Source organism: Lissotriton vulgaris, chromosome 5 (genome assembly GCF_964263255.1).
Source record: "Lissotriton vulgaris chromosome 5, aLisVul1.2, whole genome shotgun sequence".
In the NCBI taxonomy this organism is placed as follows: domain Eukaryota; kingdom Metazoa; phylum Chordata; class Amphibia; order Caudata; family Salamandridae; genus Lissotriton; species Lissotriton vulgaris.
In genome coordinates, this window is record NC_141693.1 from 1,463,718,352 (window position 1) to 1,463,742,643 (window position 24,292).

Sequence of the window (24,292 nt, forward strand, 5' to 3'; positions counted from 1 at the left end):
TTCCGCCGGACCCCGGGAGCCGGCCGCCTATGTCATGGGCGATCTTTGGCCACACCAGGACAATAGTGAAGCTGCAGCAGGTGCAAATAAGCTTCAGACAGTGTTACAAACACTGCTCAGAACTCTCAACGATGGCACTCAACATCCAGGACTTGCCATCCGGATCTTGGCGCCTTGTGCTGGTTCCGACCTATTCACACATCGGTCTACTACTGACATCACCTCATAAGCCAACGGGGCACCCCACACCGACTTTCGGCGCAGCATTGTAGGATGGCCACACCAGTGCGGCAACTTGCTGGACACAACCTCGGTGCCATCCGAATCTCAGCGCGTTCGAGTCACTGTACCGCAAGAGTGACCGGAACTCAGCTGGACACGCCGTCTTTCGGCGCAGCATTGTAGGATGGCCACACCAGTGCGGCAATTTGCTGGACACCACCTCGGGCAATAGTGAAGCTGCAGCAGGTGCAAATAAGCTTCAGATAGTCTTACAAGCACTGCTCAGAACTCTCAACTATGGCACTCAACATCCAGGACTTGCCATCCGGATCTTGGCGCCTTGTGCTGGTTCCGACCTATTCACACATCGGTCCACTACTGACATCACCTCATAAGCCAACGGGGCACCCCACGCCGACTTTCGGCGCAGCATTGTAGGATGGCCACACCAGTGCGGCAACTTGCTGGACACCACCTCGGTGCCATCTGGATCTCGGCGCGTTCGAGTCACTGTACCGCAAGAGTGACCGGAACTCAGCTGGACACGCCGTCTTTCGGCGCAGCATTGTAGGATGGCCACACCAGTGCGGTAACTTGCTGGACACCACCTCGGTGCCATCCAGATCTCGGCGCGCTGTGATGCCTTCGGCCTACTGTAGCCGCAAGTGCGGACGCAACTCAGTTGGACGGCGAGTGAAAAGATAAGGGGCGCCGCACTGCAGCCGAGGAGCCTCCATCTTGGGGGAGACGCACAGCCCCCACTGACTGACGCGACCTCACAGGCCAACGGGGCGCCCCACGCCGACTTTCGGCGCAGCATTGTAGGATAGCCACACCAGTGCAGCAACTTGCTGGACACCAACACGGTGCCATCCGGATCTCGGCGCGTTGTGCTGCCTTCGGCCTATTCGCACATCGGTCCGCTACTGACGCCGCCTCACGTGCCAACGGATTTTCTACGCTTTTTGTAGCCCTATGCCGCATAAAAGGTCATGTGACTTGTTTATAAAACTTTTCATTGGTTCATTTTACTTTTGGTTTCCTAAAGATGGAAGGCTTGGTCATATGACCTAAAAATAACACTTTTCATTGGTTTAGAACATTTTTTTTTCCCAAACGATGAAAGCCCCACCTTGTTTCTGGATGTTTCAGACTGAAGCTGGCGTCAGCATGAGAGCACCACCATCTCGTGGCTCCGTCGTGGTCATTCCGCGAGCAATCATGGCAGCCGCTCCCAACCGGAAGCCTGCAGGAGTCGAGGGCCCCCAAGACTTTTGTAGAATCTTCACGGCTGAGGGGACGCTTTCGAGGATGGAGCCCAAGCCCTAGCAGGTAACCGTCCAAGTTCCAAGGTGTCCCAGGGCCATTTTAGTGGACCAGGCCGAATCCGAAGAGCCGTCCGCCATTTTAAGAATCCAATGGCAGCCGTCTATCGCTGCACCGCAAGAGTGGCGCAACTCAACTACATGGTGAGCGAGACGCTGTAGCCGCAAGAGCGGGCGATAAACAGCTGAATGGAGGACGAGGCACAGTGTAGCAAAAGCGGGCGGAATGGCAACTGAAACGGTAAAGGGGCGCCCCAGTACAGCAGACGAGCCTCCACCTGGGGACGCCCGTTCACGCCGCCGCCTCCCCCACGCCCCCCCCCCCCCCCCCCCGGGGCGCCCCACGCCGTTTTTCGGAGCAGCATTGTAGGATACCAAAACCAGTGCGGCAAGTTACTGGACATCACCTGGGTGCCATCCACATCTCAGCGCGTTCTGCTGCCTTGGGACTATTCGCACAACAGACCGCTACTGACGAGGCCTCCCCGCGCACCACCCGGGACGCCCCACGCTGTTTTTCTGAGCTGCATTGTAGGAAACCAAAAACCAGTGCGGGACTATTCGCACAAAAGACAGCTACTGACCATTGTTGCTTCTTTTTGCCAAAAAATGTTTAAATGTATTTACAGTTTTTGTTGCGTTCAATATATTTATAAAGTTAATAAAGTTTTATAATCCTACTTTGTTGGAGTACTATATATTTTTAAAAAATCGGGTGAATGGGGCCTTGAATCGGGTTATTGTCATGTATGGGGTAGTGAATAGGGTGAAAGGGAGGTGTCGGGCGGGCACAGGGTGTGATTCTCAGGGAAGAGCAGCGCAGATGGGGGGAAGTTTATGGCCCATGCATGAGAGAGAGAGCGGGGGTGACCAGTGCGTGGGGGAGATGCTTGCGAGGGTGGGGAGCCGTGCTGAGGATCGGCGGCGTGCAGAGAGTGGGTCTGGTCAAGGCATCTAAAATGGCTGCCGTGCACGACAAAATTGTGGCATTGGAAAAAAGGCAAGATGGCGCAGACAATGTTTATCAATAAGGATTCATTTATAACAAAATATTTTATCGCAGTGACAAATTGGCGGTCAACACTTCCTGATTTCCATCGAATCGAACGTTAACAGACGTCACGCAGCAAAAAAAAGAAAAACGCCCACGCACAGCCGCTGGAAGACATGTATCAACATATATGAGCCTCCTCAGCCACCCTCAGAAAACATAAGGGATCAGGATACGTCTCCCGCACCCCCTTATACCTAGTAATTTAATTAAAACGAAACACAAAATGGCGAATTCCCGTTTCGTTACCAGTTTGCGGCCCAGTTCGCGGCCCGAGAAGCACTTCTACCGTGAAAAATCAATTTTTTTTTATTTTCCCCACGGGACCCTTTAATAACCCCAACATCATTCCTAGGGGGTCAAGAGGGGTCTACCTTGCCTCCTTTCATTAAATTCCCCCTTCGTTTTTCACCTCTTCTTCTCTCTCGATCCTACCAAGAGACAAGATGGCGGCTGCACAGACGCCAGTAGGTAATATATATTAATATATATATATATATATATATATATATATATATATATATATATATATATATATATATATATATATATTTGCTCCAATTCCTCTGGGATACCCAGCCGGGTCAGAAGAAAATACAGCACTCCCGGGGTTATCAGCAATCGGCAAAGGGAAAAACTTCACTATCACAGAGTGGATCGATTGTAACAGTAAATTTGCAATTTATGTCATATTCTGTCCCTGCAACAAAACCTATATTAGAAGCGCCATCCGACCATTACCAACTTGCATCCAAGAACACTACAGAAACATTCATAAATACAATACAGGTCATCTGTTGACAGAACATTTTCATTAAAAACACCCACGCAAGAAAGAGTTCTCCTTCTTCGGCATAGAACTGATACACCAGACTAAATGAGGGGGCATTCAGACTAAGGAGAAGGGAAAGTTAACTCATCCTCATCTTTAACACGGTGAAACTGGGCCTGAATAAAGATGCCAAAATGCACGTCTGGTTAGGCGATGAGTGAACCCCATGGACTCTTATCGACCCTCGCCTAACACTCGCTGTCCTGTAAAAAATTGACTTAAAAATTTACTGAATAACACTGGATATCTTGTATAACAATCTACTGTATGATATTACATACAAGGAGTCAGTACTGGAGGCATATCAATGAAATTCTGTGAAAACCTGCCTCGAAGCACCAACATGACCCATTGACGCACATGGTGAAAAATACTGTATTTCCTATAATGCCTGATTTCAACTAAACCTATACCCTCTGAGAATTTCTATTGGAATTTGAAGTCTTTAACTCTACTTTAATTAATACACCCTCTTCTGTTCTGAATATTATTTGGTCGCATGTTCAAATTATCTCCCCTCCTAACATATATAAGTCAAATACTCCCAAAAGACAGATGACCTTAATGTCAAACCGGGTAGACACCGTCCAGTTAATTAATTAATTAAAAACCCTGAAGAGGAAACCCCTCTTTCCTGCATGATGTATATTCACTCCCTAAGACGGTATTCCACCAAGTTATTGCCATATAGGCTAAAGTTCGATCTTTGCTGTCAGTCAGCAATTTGATTGACATCTCTTACACAAGATAATCACACGACCCTGGGGCCCACACCATTACAAGATGGTGCTCACGGAGTGTGTTTGGATCCAGATTTCCCTCTGAGCTGGAAGTGCTCACCGCTGTTAGTACATCACATGGGCCAACCGACCAGCACGGCTGCTGACGCCGACTGCTGGGACCAGTTGCTACAAGGCATTTACGCCTATGACCTAGAGGTAAGCACTGTGTTGTGATGCTTCTTGCACTCGGGAAAGCAGGAGACTGGAAACAGAAGCCGTGTTCAGGTAAGTTTATTGGGAGTAAGCAACCTGGCATCCGACCACCTCGACAGCGCAGGAACAACTGTCAACTCTCGAGTGTCGTGTACCAGATGTTCCACACGGAACATAGAGAAAGGGCAGAGCGAGGAGAGAATCTTAAGCACAGGTAAGATTCCAACACAACACATCCTCTACCCTAGAAGAGAGTGAAACAGAAGAAAACAATGCGAGGAACTATCAAAACATGCAATGAATAAAATGAAACCTAACATGAAAAAACATGAAAACTATACAGAATCCATCCCACTTCGGTGGAGAAAAAAAAACAAACCAAGGCATAAAAACATTAAGAAAGTACATAATCATTGAGATAAGCAGGAGTCTTATGCACTCTGGGTCCAACAGGCAAACTCACACTTGGAGGAGGACGAACCAGGGAATCACACGAAGACTCGCGGGCACCAGAAACAGAGGGACCATAATCACAAACCGAGTCCTGAGACCGAGGGTCTCTGAAATCAGAGTCAGGCATGAACATGGCACCCGAGCACCCCTCACCACTTGAAGCAGGGATATGAAACGAACCACCCTTCTGATAAAGGGCGACATTCCTAAGGTTCCACCTGTCACCACCTTCCAGAACCAGAGAAAATTTGCTGACAGAAACAACACGAAAAGGGCCCTTGAACTTGTGCAGACCAGCCTTAGTTCTGCCGGACTTAACTTTGACCCAATCGCCAACAGCGACCCTCCCAGACACAACAACGGGAGAACTTACGCCATCAGACAGTACCCAATCCTTTAACCAAGCAGGGACAGTTCTAGAACCAGGGGAACGCCCACGCATGACTTGGAAAGGAGAAATCTTGGTGACACTGTGGGGGGTAGTCCGGTAAGACCAAACCATATCTTGAACCAAACGTTTGGGGTCTAAATTGTTGGCTAAAGCAAGTTGGATGGTACCTTTAACAAGGCGATTGGACCTTTCGACCATACCATTGCCCATGGGGTTGTACAAGGAAGTACGAGAATGTTTGACACCACACTTCTCAAAAAAACACCTCATCTCGTTGGAGGTTAACTGGGTGCCATTGTCAGTCAAGACCATGTTGGGGAAACCCTCTGAAGAAAACAAATTCTCAAACACTTCAATGGTGGACTTAGTGGTGACATCTCTGAGAAACTCCACACAAAGCCACTTGGAATGGACATCAATGACCACAGCAGCAAAACGCAAATCAAGAGAAAGACCGGACAGAGGGCCGATGAAATCTAGACACAGATTATACCAGGGTTTGCCAGGATCAGAAATGTGCCCTTGGTTGGCTTGGAGACCAACCTTCAACCTTTTTTCGCTCTCCTTGCAAAAAGAGCAATTCTCCACCCAAACACGAACAGTATCATCCATACCCGGCCACCAAAATTCTTGCTTTATTCTCCTAATAGTCATGCCCTGGCCCAAATGTCCCAAGTGTGCCAGCTTGAAAATATGAGATCTCAGGCCAGCAGGTGGCACAAACCGATCACCCCTCATAATGATCTCTGAACCTGCCAGAGACAACTCGTCTAAGAGTTTCCAAAAGGGCCTAACAGCCACAGGCACCATGCTTTCTCTGGGGGCACCTCTCCTAAACAAAAGAATAACTTCTTGGAGGACAGAGTCCTTCTTCATCTCAGTCAACCACTGGTCTTGAGAAAAGGCACCCACCGGAGATTCGCAAACGTCCCCAACCACAGCAACGGCCTCATCCACAGTACACTTTTCAAGATCTTGATCAACTAACTTCCAGTCAACAGACAAGCGAGAAAGACAATCCGCTTGAACATTTTTCCATCCTTGAATGAAAACAATTTCGTAAGAGTATTCCTGGAGCCTTGCAGCAAACCTTGCAAGACGAGCAGAACCTTTTCCAGCACCACCACCCGATAAAATTTTCAGCAAAGGCTTGTGGTCGGTCCGCAACACAAACCTTACACCCCACAGATATACACGAAAGTACTCAACACTCCAAGCAGCAGCCAAAGCTTCTCGTTCAATGACCGAGTAGTTTCTCTCAGCTTGGGTAAGTGTTCTTGAAGCAAAAGCAACGGTTCTTTCAAGACCACGCTGAAGCTGTGAGAACACCACACCGATGCCCGTAAGACTGGCATCTACGGTCAAGAAAGATTTGCAACCAGGGTTAAAGTGGGCTAAAATACCAGCATTGCAGATATTCTCCTTGATCTGTTGAAAGGAGTCCTCTTGGGCTTTATCCCAAACAAATTTGTTACCCTTTCTCAGTAACACTCTCAAAGGTTCGGACAGACAAGCAAAGCCTTGAACAAATTTCGAATAATATTCGACTAAGCCCAAGAAAGAGCGAAGCTGATCCCTGTCATTGGGTGCTGGGGCCTGGCTGATGGCAAGTAACAGATTTTTTTTTGGAGCAATGCCATCAGCGGAGATAGTATAACCTAAGTACTCGACCTTTTCAGTTAGGAAAACACACTTATCCTTGTTCACAGTTAAACCGGTGTCTTCTAATTTGAAGAGAACCTGACGCAAAGCTAAATTGTGATCATTCACACTTTTCCCTGACACTAGAATATCGTCTTGAAAGTAGACAACCCCAGACAGACCTTTGAGCATGTTAGACATCATCCTCTGAAAAACACTAGCAGCCGAGGCGAGGCCAAACGGCATGCGAGTGAACTGGAAGGTACCCTCGGTGGTAATAAAGGCAGTCAAAGGTTTGGAGTCGGGGTGTAATCTGATTTGGTGGTACGCACTCCTCAAATCGATCTTTGAGAAGAATCTACCCCCCCCACAGATTGTAACAACTCATTGATATTGGGAAGGGGAAAGGTGTCAGTAATAATCTCTTGGTTGAGGGACCTGAGGTCAATGCAAAATCTCAACCTCCCATCGGATTTCAAAGTAATCACGACGGGAGAAATCCAGGGTGAGGCTTCCACAGGTTCAATAACTTTGGTAGACAACATGTCATGTAGCAAATCCTTCAAACCCTGTCTGACAGAAAGGGGAACTCTCCTTAGTTTATGCTGCACGGGAGAAGCATTGGGCTTCAAAACAATTTTATGGAGATAGTCTTTAACACATCCTAACCTGTCAGCAAATACTCTATGAGCAGCATCTAAGATGTCTTTAACCTGAACATCACGCTCAATTGTCATAACCACATCCGGCGAACAGGGATTGATCACAATATTCAAATCAAACTGGTGCATCCACCCTAAGATAGGAGGACCTTCTTTAGCTATGTACACTTTCCCATTGACACTTCTGGATTTAAAAGCGATGACCCCAAACATGTACCCCAAAACATCAATTGGTTTTCCCTGGTATCCCACCGGATCAATGTCTTTTTCAGTGAGGGAAGTATTGTGCCACAAGGAAGAAAAGGTAGATTCCGGAATGATGGTGAACAAGGAGCCAGAATCAATAATAAGTAAGACATTTTGACCACAAATAGAAAATATAGCGGATGGTCGAGATAACCTGGGGGAGTCACTTGTGGTACTAACTAAGTCACAACTTAATTGTTGAATGACTAAAACCCTGTTGTCAATAACATTCACTTTAGATTTGGGTTTGTCAAAGGTGTCAGAAGACTTAGCTTTATCAGAACCTTCGTTCAGTTTACACATCCTAAGGTAATGACCTTTGCGACCACATTTTCGGCAAATCTGGTCAAGAGCATAGCATTTCTTAAAATCACCTGAATGGAATTGGCTTCCACAACGCCAACATTCCTTGCTCCTGCCCCTAGGAGGAAAATTGTTAGGGTTATTCTTGTTAAAACGTTTAGAGACAGCATTAACTTCATAGCCTTCCACACACTCTTCATAATCAACACTGCCAATTTGAGAGGTTGGCTTGTCTTTACGCTCTAATTCTTTGATACACTTCTGAGATTCTTCAATAACCTTCGCCATATCGATTGCCTCTTTTAAGGAGGGATCTTTGGCAGCCCATAGTCTTTCCTGAACTTTCCTATGGCGGCATTGTACTATAAGCTGATCACGAACTAACTCATCAGTCATGTTACCAAAACGACATTTGATGGAAAGTTCGCGTAAACTGGACACAAATTCATCAATACTCTCGTTTTCAGCTTGAGGGTGAGTGTAAAAGCGATATCTCGCCATAACCAAGTTGACCTCCTTGGCAAATCTAGTCTCTAGTCTTTTCAGAGCCTCTTTGTATGCGTCATCCATGGGTTGACCATTGGGACCTAAAGCTACTGGTAAATACTTAAATACTCTTTGGCCTTCATTGCCAAGAGTGCTTAACAAAAGCGCTTTTTTCCTTTCAGGGTGGAAGTTTTTCCCATCAAGCGCAGTGATATAATTGTCTAACATTTCAACCCAGTCTTCCCAATCTATTGATGGTGTACCTGGAGAGGAAAGAAACATAGGAGGCATGACAATATTTGAGGCCATAGTGAAGAGAAAATGCAGACAAACACACTTTAAACGTAATAATAACGTAAAACTTGCAAGTAAGGGTGTGCAAATCACTGTGAAAGTGTCTGCAGAAGGTTGGGTGAATCAGCGTGGTCGCGAAAAGCAGTCAGGATGATGTCATAAAGCCCATTAGAAGGTGAGAAAGAACTGCAGCGAAGAGCTGAAGAAAACAAAGGGAACTGTGAACGTTCGCTCCTTGCAGACGTAATAGTGGAGGCTGACGATGCGTTCCAATGACGAAGAACGGGTGTCAGGAGACGTGGGAGCGTCAACACGTCGACACGCCAGAACGTCAAAACGCAAAGCGTCAGAAGCGTTGCAGCAACGTCAGATGCGGTGCAGTGACGTGGGGCAAACCGAAGAGCTTGGAACGTTGGAGTTCGACAAGCGGAAGTAATAAATCTTAAAAACAGTACCTTGAAGGTGGCCAAAACAAACGAAATCACCGTGAAGAAATCCGGAAGGCAGGCGAAGGCAGCTGAAGGCAAACTTAGGGCTGGAGGAGACGTCGCGGAATTACCAGGTTGCTTCCCATACGATGAAATCGAGTGAGGCGGATCCAAGCATCAGGAAAGCGTCGCCAAAAATGTTGTGATGCTTCTTGCACTCGGGAAAGCAGGAGACTGGAAACAGAAGCCGTGTTCAGGTAAGTTTATTGGGAGTAAGCAACCTGGCATCCGACCACCTCGACAGCGCAGGAACAACTGTCAACTCTCGAGTGTCGTGTACCAGATGTTCCACACGGAACATAAAGAAAGGGCAGAGCGAGGAGAGAATCTTAAGCACAGGTAAGATTCCAACACAACACACTGCTCCGAGATTTCCGAGATCCCTACTGCATGCCTTCAAGGCCGCTCCCCGCTGTAGACTAATCCTGTCTCCTTCCACCCTTTATCAAGTATGAAGAAATCTGATTACCTGGACGAATTTTGGGCCACTTCTAAATCCAACGGTAAGCGTGAAGTCCCACACCCGCTCCCACGGAGTTGCCACACTCTGCCACGCCGTTTTTTGATTAGATGTCCCGGGCCTCACCATGCTCCATCACTTTGGTAGAATCAATTAACCTCTCAAAATAAAATCAATTAACCTCCTGGAAACCCTCGAGACACAAGTCTCGATATAGACAAACCCCGCCACTCACCTTTATTAAAATTAACCCTGCCACCTACTTTGATCCGTATTTGTTCACCGGACCTGAAGTCTATGACTAATTGACTGCATTAAATATAATACCTGAGTCCACCGGACTTCATCACCTGTATTCTGACATACCGACACCGTCTTACTTCCACTACCTTCTTTTTCCCCCTTTTCCTCCTTTGTATTGCATTATGGACCGGATCCTGGATGGTTACATGTAAATATGCCTCCATTTTTATATGTTGATATTTTATGTGCCCTTGCTATGTGCCCCTTATCTAGACATGCTCGCAAATAACATTTCATCCTTTGATAATTGCTTAATGTTCGATCACGCTTATGATCAAATCCGGGTTTTTAACGGATTACTGCAACTTGCGTCCCCACACTTGGGAAAATTCTAATACAATAAGTCTCAAATACTCCAATTTATGGATTACGATTTATTGGCCACTCTGAAACCGCTCTTCCCATATAACAATCTATACACCTGCCTGGGCTTATGAACTGCATGATGCTACCCTAACCTTTGATGGTCTTGCCCGCCACTTATGACATATGATCTATCTCTATATAATTTGTATATATATGTATTTATTTTTTTCGTATTGTCCTACACTGTACATACTGCACTTTCTTGGTATATGTATATTGAATTTTCTCTCACACTCTTGCACTAGATCAGCTGCACTGTCTTTGTATATGTAAACACCCAGCCCTGATGAAGCCCCAGGCCGGATGGCCATGTAAGGGGGCGAAACACGTGCTGGCTGTCATTTTTGAATAGTCTTCTATAAAGGAGTACGGTCAATTGTATATAAAACACTGCAAAGCTGAGTCTGGGATTTTTTTCCGTGATTAGACTACGATACACTATAAGACACTCCCTGCCCTTAATCTCAGTTGTGAAGGTTCCTTGTTTCTCCATTTGCCACTGTGTTCCGTCTTTCTCTTCCCTCGGTCTCTTTTCTTTCTCTTACTTGTGGTCAATGAGGAAAAATAAGTAGGTGCTCGTCTTCAAGATTGAGTGCTGGTGCCCCCCAGCGGCAACCACCGGCTTGAAAGAAGAACTGCTTTGTAGTAACTCTTTCATTCCCAGTCCAGAGGCTCTTAAGGAGTCCCAGCCCACACTTCTATCTACACTTATGCAGCCGGGCAAAACATTACGCATATTATAAATCTATGTAGGTAGCCCTGTGGTGCAGCCAGGTGTGTTCTTCAAATGTTCAAAACCAAGTTGTGATGAAGCAGGAAACAGAAAAGCATCTACAAAGATGTGCTAGCTCCTACCACTAAAGGGCAGCAATCACAAAGAAATCAGTAAAGCAGCTGTACACGACTTTGAATGCAAGATTTTATTTTTTTATGTTACTTTTTTAACCGTTACAAACTTTACAGTTTTTTTATATTAACAATTCTCCAAAGTAAGCTTTACTTTTGCAATTTAATAAAAGTCTAACAAGTTGTAAAAATAAATTAAAAGGCATTTTGCAAAATAAAATGCATTTTACTTTTGCCACAAAAGCTATTTTTCTCCAAATGCAACTTTTATGTACAGTCTTTCTTTTTTCTCTTTTCCACAATCTCTTCAAAACAGCCTCATGCGAGGGGCACGCTACCAGGTGAGACAAAGGCACTGTCAGCGTTTTTACCCAGCACATGATCTAGAACCCTACTGGAGCCATCTCGCTGGGGTTCCAAATTAACTGCTGGTTGGTGCACCGCTAAGCATGCCGCCATTTTATGGTAAAGTGTCGAATCCTCATGTCCGCTGCTATGAACTTCTTTCATTTGCCATTGCATGTTTGTACATTCACGTTTTCAGCCTGGAAAAAAATGCAGTCTACTCTTGAAAAAGATTGGGCAACTACCGTGGGCTAGTAAAAATTAGGATGTGGCAGAGCACCATTTTCACTGTAACTAATCACCTTAAAGGGGGCAGACCGGTCCATTTTAAGAATGGGCTGCCAAATAGGAGCTTAGATGTTTAGGGCGTCCCAGTGTGTAAACCTCAATTAAGGCAGAGTACCAGAGCCATGAAATGGAGGGGCAGATTTACTTACATTTCATGCAACGCAGCAAGCACAGTTGCTTTGATGTATTGCGTGAAAGGGAGACGACAGAAATGTGCCATATCTGGTAAGATATTGTGCATTTCTGCTATCTCCTAGCACTGCCACACTGAATGCTAGCCATGGCCAATGCAGGCACCCTTGCACTATGGTGCAAGGGTGTCTGCTTTACAGCCACAATTGATTTTATGCATGAATGGATATCTTCCTGCACAAAAACAATCCTTAAAAGCAAGTTCCTCTTTCTATGTACTTTGCATGGTTTACTACATGCCAAAAAGGATTATGTGTTGGCGCTGTGCCACAAAAGTGACGCAACCCCAACGCAAAACTTCAGTAAATATGCTCCGGAACGTATAACGGCTTGCAGTAAAAGGTTTATTGTGATGCCCCTTCGTGACATCATCAGTCAATAGTGCATGGTGATCTGTTGTTTACCTTCACGTTCTGAATGATGTGCGCTTTCCAATGGCTTTAACTTCAAAACCCACAAACGTAAAAAATAATTTCTTATCATTGCATTTTGGCTTGTCTCTATGCACTATTACTCAGTGCATATATAGAGTCAAAAAGTACTTAACAGGTGATGACTGTATGATCTAGTCAGGTTTTCTTATGGCAGTTGAACCTTGTAGTGGCATTAAAATGCCATCATAAACATTCTGTCTGGGGTAGGTGTGTGTTCAGGTTTTCTATATTAAAAAGTGCAATATTACTTAAAAGCATTCTCCATTTTAAATACAATTAACGTTAATTTTCTGTGTATTTCATTAAGCCATTCATTTTTCATGGGGGAAACTTTAAAAAAATTGAATATACAGAATTATTCCTGCAGACGGCACCCTCACCTCTCTTCCCAGCATGCACCCGGAGTCTCGTCTCTTAGAAAACTTTCACCTGTTCAGCTCTTTTCTGTCCCTGTTAACTATCCAGGGATGCTACGACCCCACAGGCTTGTAGACTGATTTTGACAGGATTTTCCTGGAGGTGAAAGTAATACTCTTACCAGCACATAAACAGCTCAGGTTTGGACAAATCACCTGTCTTTTAGTCCAAAGTGAGTAAAAATATCACACCAGAGTAAAGTTTGACCTCTTCCCATAATCTTCAGTGGTGTCCTGAACAGTAAACGTTTGACCTATTCGCACTAATGTGAATTGGACGCAGGAGAGTAAAAGTATGACCTACATTAATTCATTTGAAAAGGGTCCACTTGTTGGATTTAATAGTGGGGGAGTAAAAACAAAAGGATTGCAACAATATTACTCAATGTGCAAGGCTTTCGGACGAGTAGACTTGACATTTCTTCCCATTCCAGCGTTGCAGATATTGCTATCTTGTTACCCACTACATTAACACGAAGTGGGTACAAAATATTTTTTGTTTGTTTGATGGAGCATTGCTAATAGGCAGACATGCTTGGCTGTAGACTAGTTTAGTAGTTGTAGCACCCCTCATCTCAACACTATTACATCAACAGGACCATTACATAGCTCGTAACTGAATTAACATTACCCCGACTTGACGTTAGCACTCAAAAAAGCTGGTACTGGAGTTAGAATAGTAAATCTGCCCATTGAAGGTAATAGCAATCGTGGCAACATAGAGGTCAGTCAATGTTCTATGGGGTCATGGTCAAGACATTTATTGTTCTCAAAGGTAGCTGTTCCATTCATAAGCTGAACTGGTAACTTGTGTGCAAATATGAAAAGCAGGACAGTGGCTCGGAGGGAATTCATTCGCACATCTGTTTAATAAAAAAAAAGTGACAGCACAAAGCAGTGTTTCTGCGTATTGTTCTTCACTTTGTGTCCCACTAATATGGCATTGTTCTCAGTCCCCAAATAGAACAGACGTAGTTTCCCTTACAAGACCTGCTCTAAAAGTCACTGACTCAATAACTCTAGGTCTGCCCAAGCATAGTAGAGCCCAAATTCTACAACGACTCTAATTTCGAACCAGTGTAACTCTGATAAAGAGTTGTGCTCAGCATGTCTAGGCACCTTCAGAATTCCTAATAGCAAATCAGAATTCTTATCCCCTAGATGTGTGACCTTTTCCCAGTAATATGATCAATATATGTTTTTATTAGCAGTCATGAATGACCCAATAGTATTCCGAATCTAAACGTGTGCAAAAAGGCTATTTCTGTATGGTGGCATTCACTATTCGTCCACCACCAAATGACAACCTACACGAGAAAGAGAAAGCTTGCTTCTTAGAAGACGGAGATAAGTTCTTTTTCGCTGCCTGACCTCCCCTCCTCCCGTTTCAGGACTATAAAGCCATTCATTTATGAAATCCTTGCATCTAGGTTTACAGAGCATACTGGTGACCAGATATAATAACATGCTGGTGCTTCTTTGGACACAATAGTCTCTGCAATGAGGCCGGTTCTTTCGCACAGTGTGTCAATTGCCTTTAAGGTAGAAGGATATCGGTCAACCTGAGAAATTGATTGTTCGTTATCGCCAAGAGAGATCTGTTCACTCTCTGTCAGTGTACTACTGTTCCTTTTAGAATTTGTGTTCCTTTGTCTGAAATAAAAACAATGTTTGTGGATATTAAACCTAATGCATAGGATCCACTATCCATCTTGGATATCATAAATTCACAGTCATTAGTAACCACGGCTCTTGGAGTAAGACCATTTAATTGAGTTGAGTGGTCCCCTGGTTATGGTTTTGGTAGGCGTGTGGAGGACTAGGCATTACCTTAAGCGGAAATAGACAAATTAAGATGAGTAATGCCAAGAAGGAGCACCGAAGCCCGGATAATTCTACAGAGATTGACAAGAAGAATCCCCTTGTAGTTAAAATGTCTTGTGCAAGACGGGCTAGGCTGGTGTGTGGTTTCTCTGCAATTATGTATGGACTATAACGTAAGATATGTACAATCAAACAACCTTTGCAAAGGGTAACCACAACTTCTATTTTTTCAGACTCCAGGGGAGCTTTTACAGACATTTGCTGCAGTATGTTTGAGCTGCCATTTTAAATATTTTTTTTATTGTTGAGAAACGTATTGCTTTTTCTGGATTGTTCTGAAAAGCTAATTTTCCTCCTGTACAAAATACACCGGATTTCTGGGATACCAGCACTGAAATAGTAGACATCTTAGCCTTTGTTTACTAGAGTTTGGGGGCCTCGCCTGATTCAAGATGTGGCAAAACCACATTCTCAATCTACTAACCATGTTAAATGCCTGCAAGTATGAGGCTTAAGTATGGTATGTTGTGATTACTCCCGCACAACCTTTAGTAAATAAGGATCTTTATGTCCCACAGATACCTTCTCTGGTGCAATGGAAATAAATAAAAAATAAATACAAAGCTCTGTGCATTAAAGGAAATAAGCAACACTGTAAGGCAAGAACATGTCAGCAGAAGCGCCATCCTTCAACCACGTCCACAAGTAAATCCAGCTGGATACCTCCACGGCTCCTCTGAAATATCCCATAGCAGACAATACAGCAATAAGCAAGAAGCAGGAGTGCTTGCTAGATCTTGTTTTTCATAATATTGGTATGAAAGCATTTACCCCAATATATGTGCTGGGCACTGTAGTACCACGTTCATCCTCACAGACCCGGGACACATTCTCAGAGATGAGTGCATTCTCACCAATATACAATAACACTTACACAATACCTATAAATATATGTATATTACTAATCAAAAGTCCAATTCACATATTTATCGCCAAGCACAGAAGCAAGACACTGACTGGCCCTGTGGTGAAGCCAGCATGCTCACTCAGGTGCTTGACATCCTCGCCTTTCCCACTCGACTGTTGAGGCAACCACTCATCTCTCCACATCATGATCCAGGAAGAAGAGATCCGACTGTAACCAGGAAGCCATGCTCACCACTGACAGATTGCCAATGACTTCAAGTAAGAACGTTAGAAAACAAAGTTTCCGTTACTCTTATGCAGGACTGGCATCATCCAGCCAGCAGATTTGCTGCTGACGTAGTATTGATTTTAATCTGGTGTCTTGTCCAAGCATTGCCTCCTCCTGTGGATGACTGTGGGGCCCTCAGCGTTCTGAGAGAAATATGCAGTTTGTGTGTGTGCTTTTTTTTTGTAACGCCTAGTGTGGCTGGTGCTGTCCACTGTCTGTAAACACTATCCTGGTTAGCCTGGCTTGCCTTCAGTTTCCCTCAAGGCCTCTTGCAGTTTGTGCTTGAAAGAGCTGAACTTCTTCTGTACTTGCTTGATTTTGTCTTTTTCCTCCCTTTCAAGAATCATCAGGAAGTTCTGCAGCTCAGGAATTGAGAAGGCATCCCACTATAAGAATGAAAGAAAAAAAAGGAGATCAGATTTCCGGCAGAATCCATGTCTTGTCCCACATATGAGCGTTAAAGGCATCCCTCCCTGCCCAACCTCAACCAGAGAGGCAGAGACTCGTGTCCATCTCCCATCTACGACGTTTAAGCTATAAAGATCATCTACATCTTGCCAAATGAGCACCCAATGAGTGACAAGATGACCTCAAAATTTTAGTTTGAAGAGAAGACATCATTCGAACATGAATTTATACTGCAGAATTTGAACCAGAGCAACTTGTTTTCGGTTGTGACAGCAACAGAAAAGAATGGACTGAGGCTGAATTACCACAGCTTAGGCCTGGAGGTAAAACTGTAGTCCGGTTCCATGTCATGTTATTGTTTTCCAAAACATTGATTAAAAAAATCCATTTGAAAAAAAGTGTTTTACAATAACATTGTTCTTTCATGCAATGTATTATTATGTCAAAACCACCTTGTCATAGATTTCAACCTCCCCTTAACATCATAGGGGCATATTTACAATAACTGGCGCATCCCTGCAAATCAGCTGGGATGCGCCAGTTATTGTGCGCCACAGCTCGGCCATCATGGATGCGCCGCATTTACCATGCGGCGCTCCATGGGGCAAAAACGGCACAGATGCGTGACGCATCTGTGCAGTAAAAGTGACGCATTGCTGGAGTTGCGTCGCAAGCGCGACGCAGCTCCAGCAATGCTCTGGGGGCCCTATCTAGTTAATGTTGCGTCAATCCTTACGCCTGCTTCAGGCAGACGCAGGGTTTTGACGCAGCATGGGCCTAAAAGTGACTGAGTGAAATCTTGCAGATTTCACTCGCCACTTTTAGGAGGCGTTCCTGCAACGGAACGCCCCCCCATGCACAGGAACGCCTACATGTGGCGCAGGGCATTACATTGTAAGTACCCCCGCACCATGGTGCAGGATTTGCGCCGCCGTTGCGTCACTTTTAAATGAGGAGCAAGGGGCTTGTAAATCTGCCCCTTAGATTATAGTTTGTATGTCTAGCTACTCTTATCTACATATCTATTTCTATTCACACAAACACCTATACACACAAACTATATATATGTGTCCTGTCTCTTTTTTGGTAGGTAAACTGGCCACTGATATCCCCTTTCATATGTGTATTTCCCATATTTCCCATATTGTGTTCTCTCTCTCTGTATATATCTCTATATACATATTTATATCTATCTATACCTATCTATATATAGATAGATATAGCTATAGATATATAGGCAAAGTTACAAACTCGCAGTCCAGGGGCTTCTTAATGCGGTGGTCTAAGTTGGGCTCCAGCAGCCTTATGTAACAAATCCAAACAATTCAGCAATAAAGAATTACTTAGACACTCCTGAATACTTGGTGTAGGTGTATTTCAACAAGTGAAACCTCTCCGATGCGTTTCAGTTATAGCCTTGAACACAGTAAGAGATTGAGGCTGACAAGAACATTTACATGCTCATGGTCATCAATACAAACAAAATGACTACAATCAAGTGATAAGTGCATACAAAAGCAGAGAGCGGCCGCCTTTTTAACATATGCAGAAATGATTCAAGATCCTCATAAATAGCATGCATCTTAACAGTTCACAACCTATTCATGCTAAAATGTATAATGTGATACATGATATCAAATAATGAATAATACGGCAATCACTGTAATGCTACAAAACGTCCCCGCTCTGTGATATGGATGCGGTGTATTAGACGAGAGTCCATATATCTCTGTTTAATATAAATTCATATTGCCCAAACAAAATGTTATATAGTCTAATACCACCCGCAAAAATACCCGCTCACTTGTTGAAATAAACCTACATCGAGTAATCCAGGAGTATCTGAGTCATCCTTTATTGCAGGATTATATATATATATATATATATATATATATATATATATATATATATATATATATATATATATATAAGGGGAGAAGATACATATCATTTTATATGTTTCCTTTCCTCTTTTATTTTATCTATTTATTCTTAAATGTTCATTCACCATTCGAAATTATTTATATGTTTTAAGTTCGTTCCAAAATGTGCTTCAGTGACATTTAATGAATTTTACATTTTGAAAATGTGCTGCCAAATCACAAATAAAAAAAAGTAATATCAATTTCATACAAATAAATACAAATTAAAAAAAGCTACATTTTATTTTTTGTGCATTCAAATTTAATGATTCATTTGGTCTAGGGTGTGGGAAAAAGATTTTATTGTAAAAGATGTTTTTGAAAAGTAATTTTTGTAAAGGATCCTTTTGGAAAACTGTGTTATTACATGCTACTGGTAGTTGAAGTCTTTTCCATTCTTACCCGTACTGTTAATAAGGTACTATGCTCCTTTCTCAGAACATCAAAGAGCGTCTCTGTATAAACATTCTGGTGCATATGTAATCAACAATATTTAGTGCATTTTTAATTTAGACAATTTAATTTATACAATCACAATTCCTGGGAGGCCTGTAGCTCTCTGAGATCAGTTGAGCTGGGACTGAGTCAGTCTTGCATCATCTGACTTTTGAGGGGCTCTTGTTTCCCAGTACAATTTCCTGATATTGTTCGCTTTTCTAACAATTTTGCTAATGGTCAAAGATGAGGGGGATATTTACAACAAAATGTTGAAGCAGGGTGTTTTTTTTTTTTTTTTTATTAAATTTGTTTTTATTGTTGCAATAAAGTATATCAGTACAACGTTACCAATCCGCTGGCGTGGCCTCAACATTCAGCCACGCGCAGCCATGCGTGCAACGTTTTCTTGTTTTATATGACTGGTACATATATACATGTCTTCAGTTACTCAGCACATTATAATCGTGCAAAGGCGCCTGCCGGCTGGGAGACGGTGGGACAGCGTCGCCCTAGGGGCGATGAAGAATGACGGGCAGGCAAGGTCTCGTCATAATAGCGCAGGATCTGTACTTATTCATATATACCAGTGAACAGGGAGGGAAACCAAACTGTGGGAGGGGAGCATGTAGGCGCTAGCAGGGTCTTAACAGGGGGATATGGACGGCGGGTGTCGGGAGGGGGGGGGCCCATGCAGTCTGCGTCCCAGAGTGGGGAGGGGGAATTGGCAGGAGGGGTCGTTGCATTCCGCTCAGGCTAGGCATCAGACGGGTGGCAGGATATACAAGGGTTTGTTCAGGATACCGGGGTAATCGGGACTCGACCCAGAGGTGGCTCACACCCGGTAGAGGTTACCGCCCTTCTCGGGGGGGGGAAGGGACAGTTGGGTCTCCTGCTTGCGTGAGCTGCCGGTAGCTGTGGAGGAGCATGGCCCATTCCATGGAGATGGGAATTTTACGCGCGCCCCTGGCTTCCTCTTCCCTCAGAGCATCTTCCTCCGCTGCCGCCCATTTACCAACCGCCCCTTTCCATTGTGCAATGGGGGGGCCCTCCGGGGACCGCCAGCGCATGGTGATGCATCTGTTCGCCAGCAGGAGCGCTAGGGACACGAAGCGCCTATGCACCGGTTCCTGTTTAGAGATGTGGAGGATGCCTAGTGCGCTGGACTCCCAGGTGGCCAGTGTAGTGAGACCTGTGAGTTCCGACAGTGTGTCGTGTACCACCCCCCAAAAGGGTTGAAGGTCGGGACAGTCCCAAAACATATGACGGAAATCCGCGGCAGGGGAACAGCATCTGGGGCATAGGAATGGTGTGGAGGGGTAGAACTTCTGCAATCGCGCTGGGGTAAGGTATGCTCTGTGTAGTATATAGTATTGGATGTTTTTGAAGCGGGCGTTCCTAGAGACGCGTTTTGGGGCCTCAAGTGCTTTAGTCCATTCTGAGTCGTGTAGAGCGCGGCCTATGTCCTCCTCCCATGTAGCACGCAGGGTCGTCAGGGGAGCATGTGAGAGTTCCCGGATGGATTTATAGAGCCAGGTGACCAGATGAAGGATAGCATGTATTACTGGATGCGTGTCTGGCTCGCCTGTGTGGAAATTGAAATGGGGCCGGTATCCATCGAGCAGTTGCCTATGTCTGAGGAATTGGCCCGGGGGGAGCCCGTATTCTGCGACCAAGCGGTCGAACGGTTTCAGCTGGCCCTCCTCGAAGAGTGATTCCAGATCCGTGATTCCACATTGGGACCATTCGGCGAACAGTGGAGCCGTGAAGTAGGAATCTTGCCTGGGGCTGCCTATCAATGGTAGCAGCGGGGAGTACGGGGGCCTGCTGAGGGATAACCGGTGGATCCGCATCATGCACCGGCGCGCTATCGTCACTTGGAGGGGGTATGTGCGCCGAGGCTTTGTGCCCGGGAGGAGAAGACGGGTGAGTTCCGGGGTCGCGATTCTGCCGGTAGAGGTAACAGTCTCCTGAGGGTAACGGTCCGCCGTCCAGTAGGACAGCCATTGGAGCTGTGCCGCGAGGAAATATGCCTCGAAGGACGGAGCCCCGAGCCCCCCCTGCGTCGTGGGGAGTTGAAGGGTTTTCAGGGCGACCCTGTGTCTGCCTGCACCCCAGATGAGGGTCCCCAAGAGGGAGTCAACGTCGCGGAAGAAGGACCTGGGCGGTATCACCGGTAGATTCGTGAAGTGGTAAAGGAGTCGGGGAAGCATCACCATTTTAGCTAGGGCTATCCGCCCTATCGGGGCCAGCGGTAGCTTATTCCAAAAGGCGACTGTCGGGCGCAGACTAGCCAGTATTCTGCGGTGATTGCCCTCAAAAATGTCCGCCGGAGAGTGATACAAGCGGACACCGAGGTACCGGGGAGCCTCCGCGGACCAAGGGAGTTTATGTGGCCCGAGCTCGATTTCCCGAGGGGGCAGGTCTGGGTGTAGGGGGTAGACCGTGGACTTGTCCCAGTTCACCTGTAGTCCCGAGGCGTCTGCAAATTCCGCCAGCGCCGTCCCAATAGGGGTTAGGTCCATTTCAATATCTCGGACATATATGAGGAGATCATCCGCGTACATGGACACGCAATGGGTGCCGTCTGCAAGCGGTATGCCCCAGTCTACTCCTTCCTGACGTAGCCGGACCGCCAGCGGCTCGACCGCCAGCGCGAATAAAAGAGGCGACAGGGGGCACCCTTGTCTTGTGCCTCGTCGAACTTCAAACGCCGGTGAGATGCGTCTCCCGATGCGAACTCGGGCGGTGAGATCGGTGTACAGGAGACGTGTGTATGCCATGAGCGTCGGGCCGACATTGAGGCGCCGCAGGACCGAGAACAGGTAGGGCCAGGTGAGGGTGTCGAACGCCTTTTCGAGATCCATGATGAGGCAGGCGGCACGGGGAAATCTTTCACGCACTTGGTCTTGAATATGGAAGACTCGGCGGAGATTCTGGGAGGTATTCCTCCCGGGGACGAAGCCGCATTGGTCGGGGTGGACCAGCGGGCGTATAACCCGTGCATATCGGTCAGCTAGGATCTTCCCTAGAATTTTACAGTCCGCCGACAGGAGCGTGATGGGCCGATATGACCCCATGTGGAGCGGATCTCTGTGGGGCTTGGGGAAGGTGACAATCACGGACTCCCGTAGCGACTGAGGTAACCTCCCTAAGTGGAGAGACGCCCCAAGCATCCGTGACAGACGAGGGACTACCAGGGGAGAGAACGTCGAGTAGTATTCCAGTGGGAAGCCGTCTAGACCCGGCGCTTTATTCCGAGACAAGGCACGTATCGCCTGGGTGATGTCAGAGGGAATGATTTTGGTGTCGAGTGTGCGCTTGTCGTCATTTGATATCGTGGGTAACGTCAGAGGGTCTAAAAAGTGTTCCACAGGAGACGAGGAACAGTGGGCCGGGGCTCCGTACACCTGCGCATAATGGCGCTGGAATGCCAGGAGGATCTCGGCCTGCGATTGCACTAATACACCTTCCGGGTTGATAATGTCTGTGATTGGTTTGAGTTCAGTATCCTGCCTCGCCATCCAGGCTAGAAGTGCCCCGGTTTTGTCTCTGTCCTTATGCACCCTAGAGGCGTATGCCCTGAAATTGTACTTTCGGAGGTCAGCGCAGGCAGTCTGGTATTCCGACTTAGCTTCGGCCGTGAGCACGGCGTGTTCCTCCGAGTCGTCAGGTCGTTTAGTGAGTGCGGCCAGAGCTTGCTCTGTGGTTAAAAGTGTCCGCTCTAAGGTGCGTCGGACTCCCACTACCTGTTTGATGCATTCTCCCCTCGCCACCACTTTAAACGCGTCCCACTCCACCAGTACCGATGATGCTGTGTTCTCGTTGTATGTGAAGTATTCTTGTATGCTGGATTCGTGTGCGTCTCTGAAGACTGGGTCCGATAGGCACTCCCTAGGGAGGCGCCAGGTGGGGACCGGTGGGTGTGGGGGGCGCCAGGTAAGGCGTATGATGTGGGCGTCGTGATCAGAGAGGATCCGACCCAGGTAGTCTGCAGATGTTATCTTGGGGAGGATTGGTGCAGAGCAGAGGAAACGGTCTAGGCGAACTCGGAGGTTGTGTGGAATCGAGTGGAAGGAGTAAATGCGAGCCAGTGGGTGTAGGTGTCGCCATGCGTCAGTAAGGGCCCAGTGCGTGGTCCATGTCCTAAAGAGGTCTGCTTGTCGGGGGGCCAGGGAGTGTGTGGGGGGAGGGTGCGAGCGGTCCAGGGAGGGGTTCAGTGTGCAGTTAAAGTCGCCTCCCAGTACCCACGGAACTGTAGTGAACTGGGCCAAAACGCCCGTAAGGTGATCCCAAAACTGACCCTGATCTGTGTTTGGGGCGTAAATGCTGCCAAGGAGTACCCCTTGCCCATCAAGTATTCCCTCCAGAAGTGCGTACCTGCCCTCTCTATCTACCACTCGCCGGAGCACTCGGAAGGGAGTACCTGGCCTTACCCAGATTAATGCGCCGCGCGCAAACGCTGAATATTGTGTGGCACAGATGATCCCTCGCCATTTGGCCTGCAAACGAGCGAGTTCAGTAGCGTTAATGTGTGTCTCCTGCAGAAACGCTATGCCGGCTGACATGCGCCTAATGTAGGAGTATACAGAGTAGCGCTTACTGGGCGTGTGTAGGCCCCGTACGTTTAGTGTAAGGATGTTAAGGTCTGAGCGGGGGACTGCCATCTCTGGGGTGATGTGGTCGGGAGGGGGGCCCCTCTACAGCTCCCGTGGGCCGCCCGTGTATGTGCACCATATGTGTTCCTGCGCGCCAAGCTTCCTTTAACGTGGGGGGGGGACTAGGGGAAGTAACAACAACTAAAACTCCGGGTGGGCAACAGTCCCAATGCTGAGGATACGTCACCGGGGGCGGCATATCCAAACTAGTGTCCCACTAAGGGAAAAGTTCAACAGAAATCCGTGGGGGTGGCAGCATGTGTCGCTGCTGGGCCTGTGCGCGGATCAGGCTCTAGTATGAGAAATGTCTATCGCTCGCTAGCGCTTACAAACATCAGGCAAATTGGTCTGGGCTTCTAGACATCGCGCAACATAACAGGCAACCATGAGAAGGATATAGCAGTTGACAGTTCAATCTTCACGAGGAGGTGGTGTGTTGGCTGGCCCCGGCAGCATCCAATGTGAGTGCCACAACCAGGGGGGAGGAGATTGGGCCAAATCCTGACATAGTTCCATCACTGTCCCGGTCTTTCTCAGGGGTGAATAGGTGTGGTGGACCTTCCAGGTCCGAAGCCGGGGGTGACGCGTGCAGTTCGGTCACCGCCCGTAGGGCGTCTCGTCGCTCCTGCATGATTTGTGTGAGGTCGGGTGAGCCCGCCTGGCTCTTGGGGTGGCCTGATCGAGCACGGCTCGCGCCCCGTTTCCTGGAACGTCTAGAGTCGTTGTTGCGTGTCCTCTGGGGTCCGGGTTTAGGTATCAGAGGGCAATTAAATTCAGTCCAATCCTGCGCGTCCGCTGCCGTATCGAAGAAGAGGGCTTTCCCTTTGTGGATCACTTTAAGGCGGGCAGGGAATAGCAAGGAGTATTGCAG

At 46.6% G+C, this 24,292-nt stretch overlaps 1 protein-coding gene across 3 annotated transcripts in view; it reads right to left on the reverse strand.

Annotated features, from left to right (window-relative positions):
• Window positions 1–11,355: 11,355 nt before the first annotated feature.
• RASSF5 (Ras association domain family member 5) overlaps window positions 11,356–24,292 on the reverse strand; it is a 448,324-nt gene continuing 435,387 nt past the window's right edge. For all 3 annotated transcript variants that reach the window (XM_086923412.1, XM_086923414.1, XM_086923413.1), the window contains one exon: window positions 11,356–16,384. In XM_086923412.1, coding sequence (XP_086779538.1) covers window positions 16,232–16,384 — 153 coding nt within the window. In that variant the 3' untranslated portion in view covers window positions 11,356–16,231. The remainder of the gene's footprint in view (window positions 16,385–24,292) is intronic.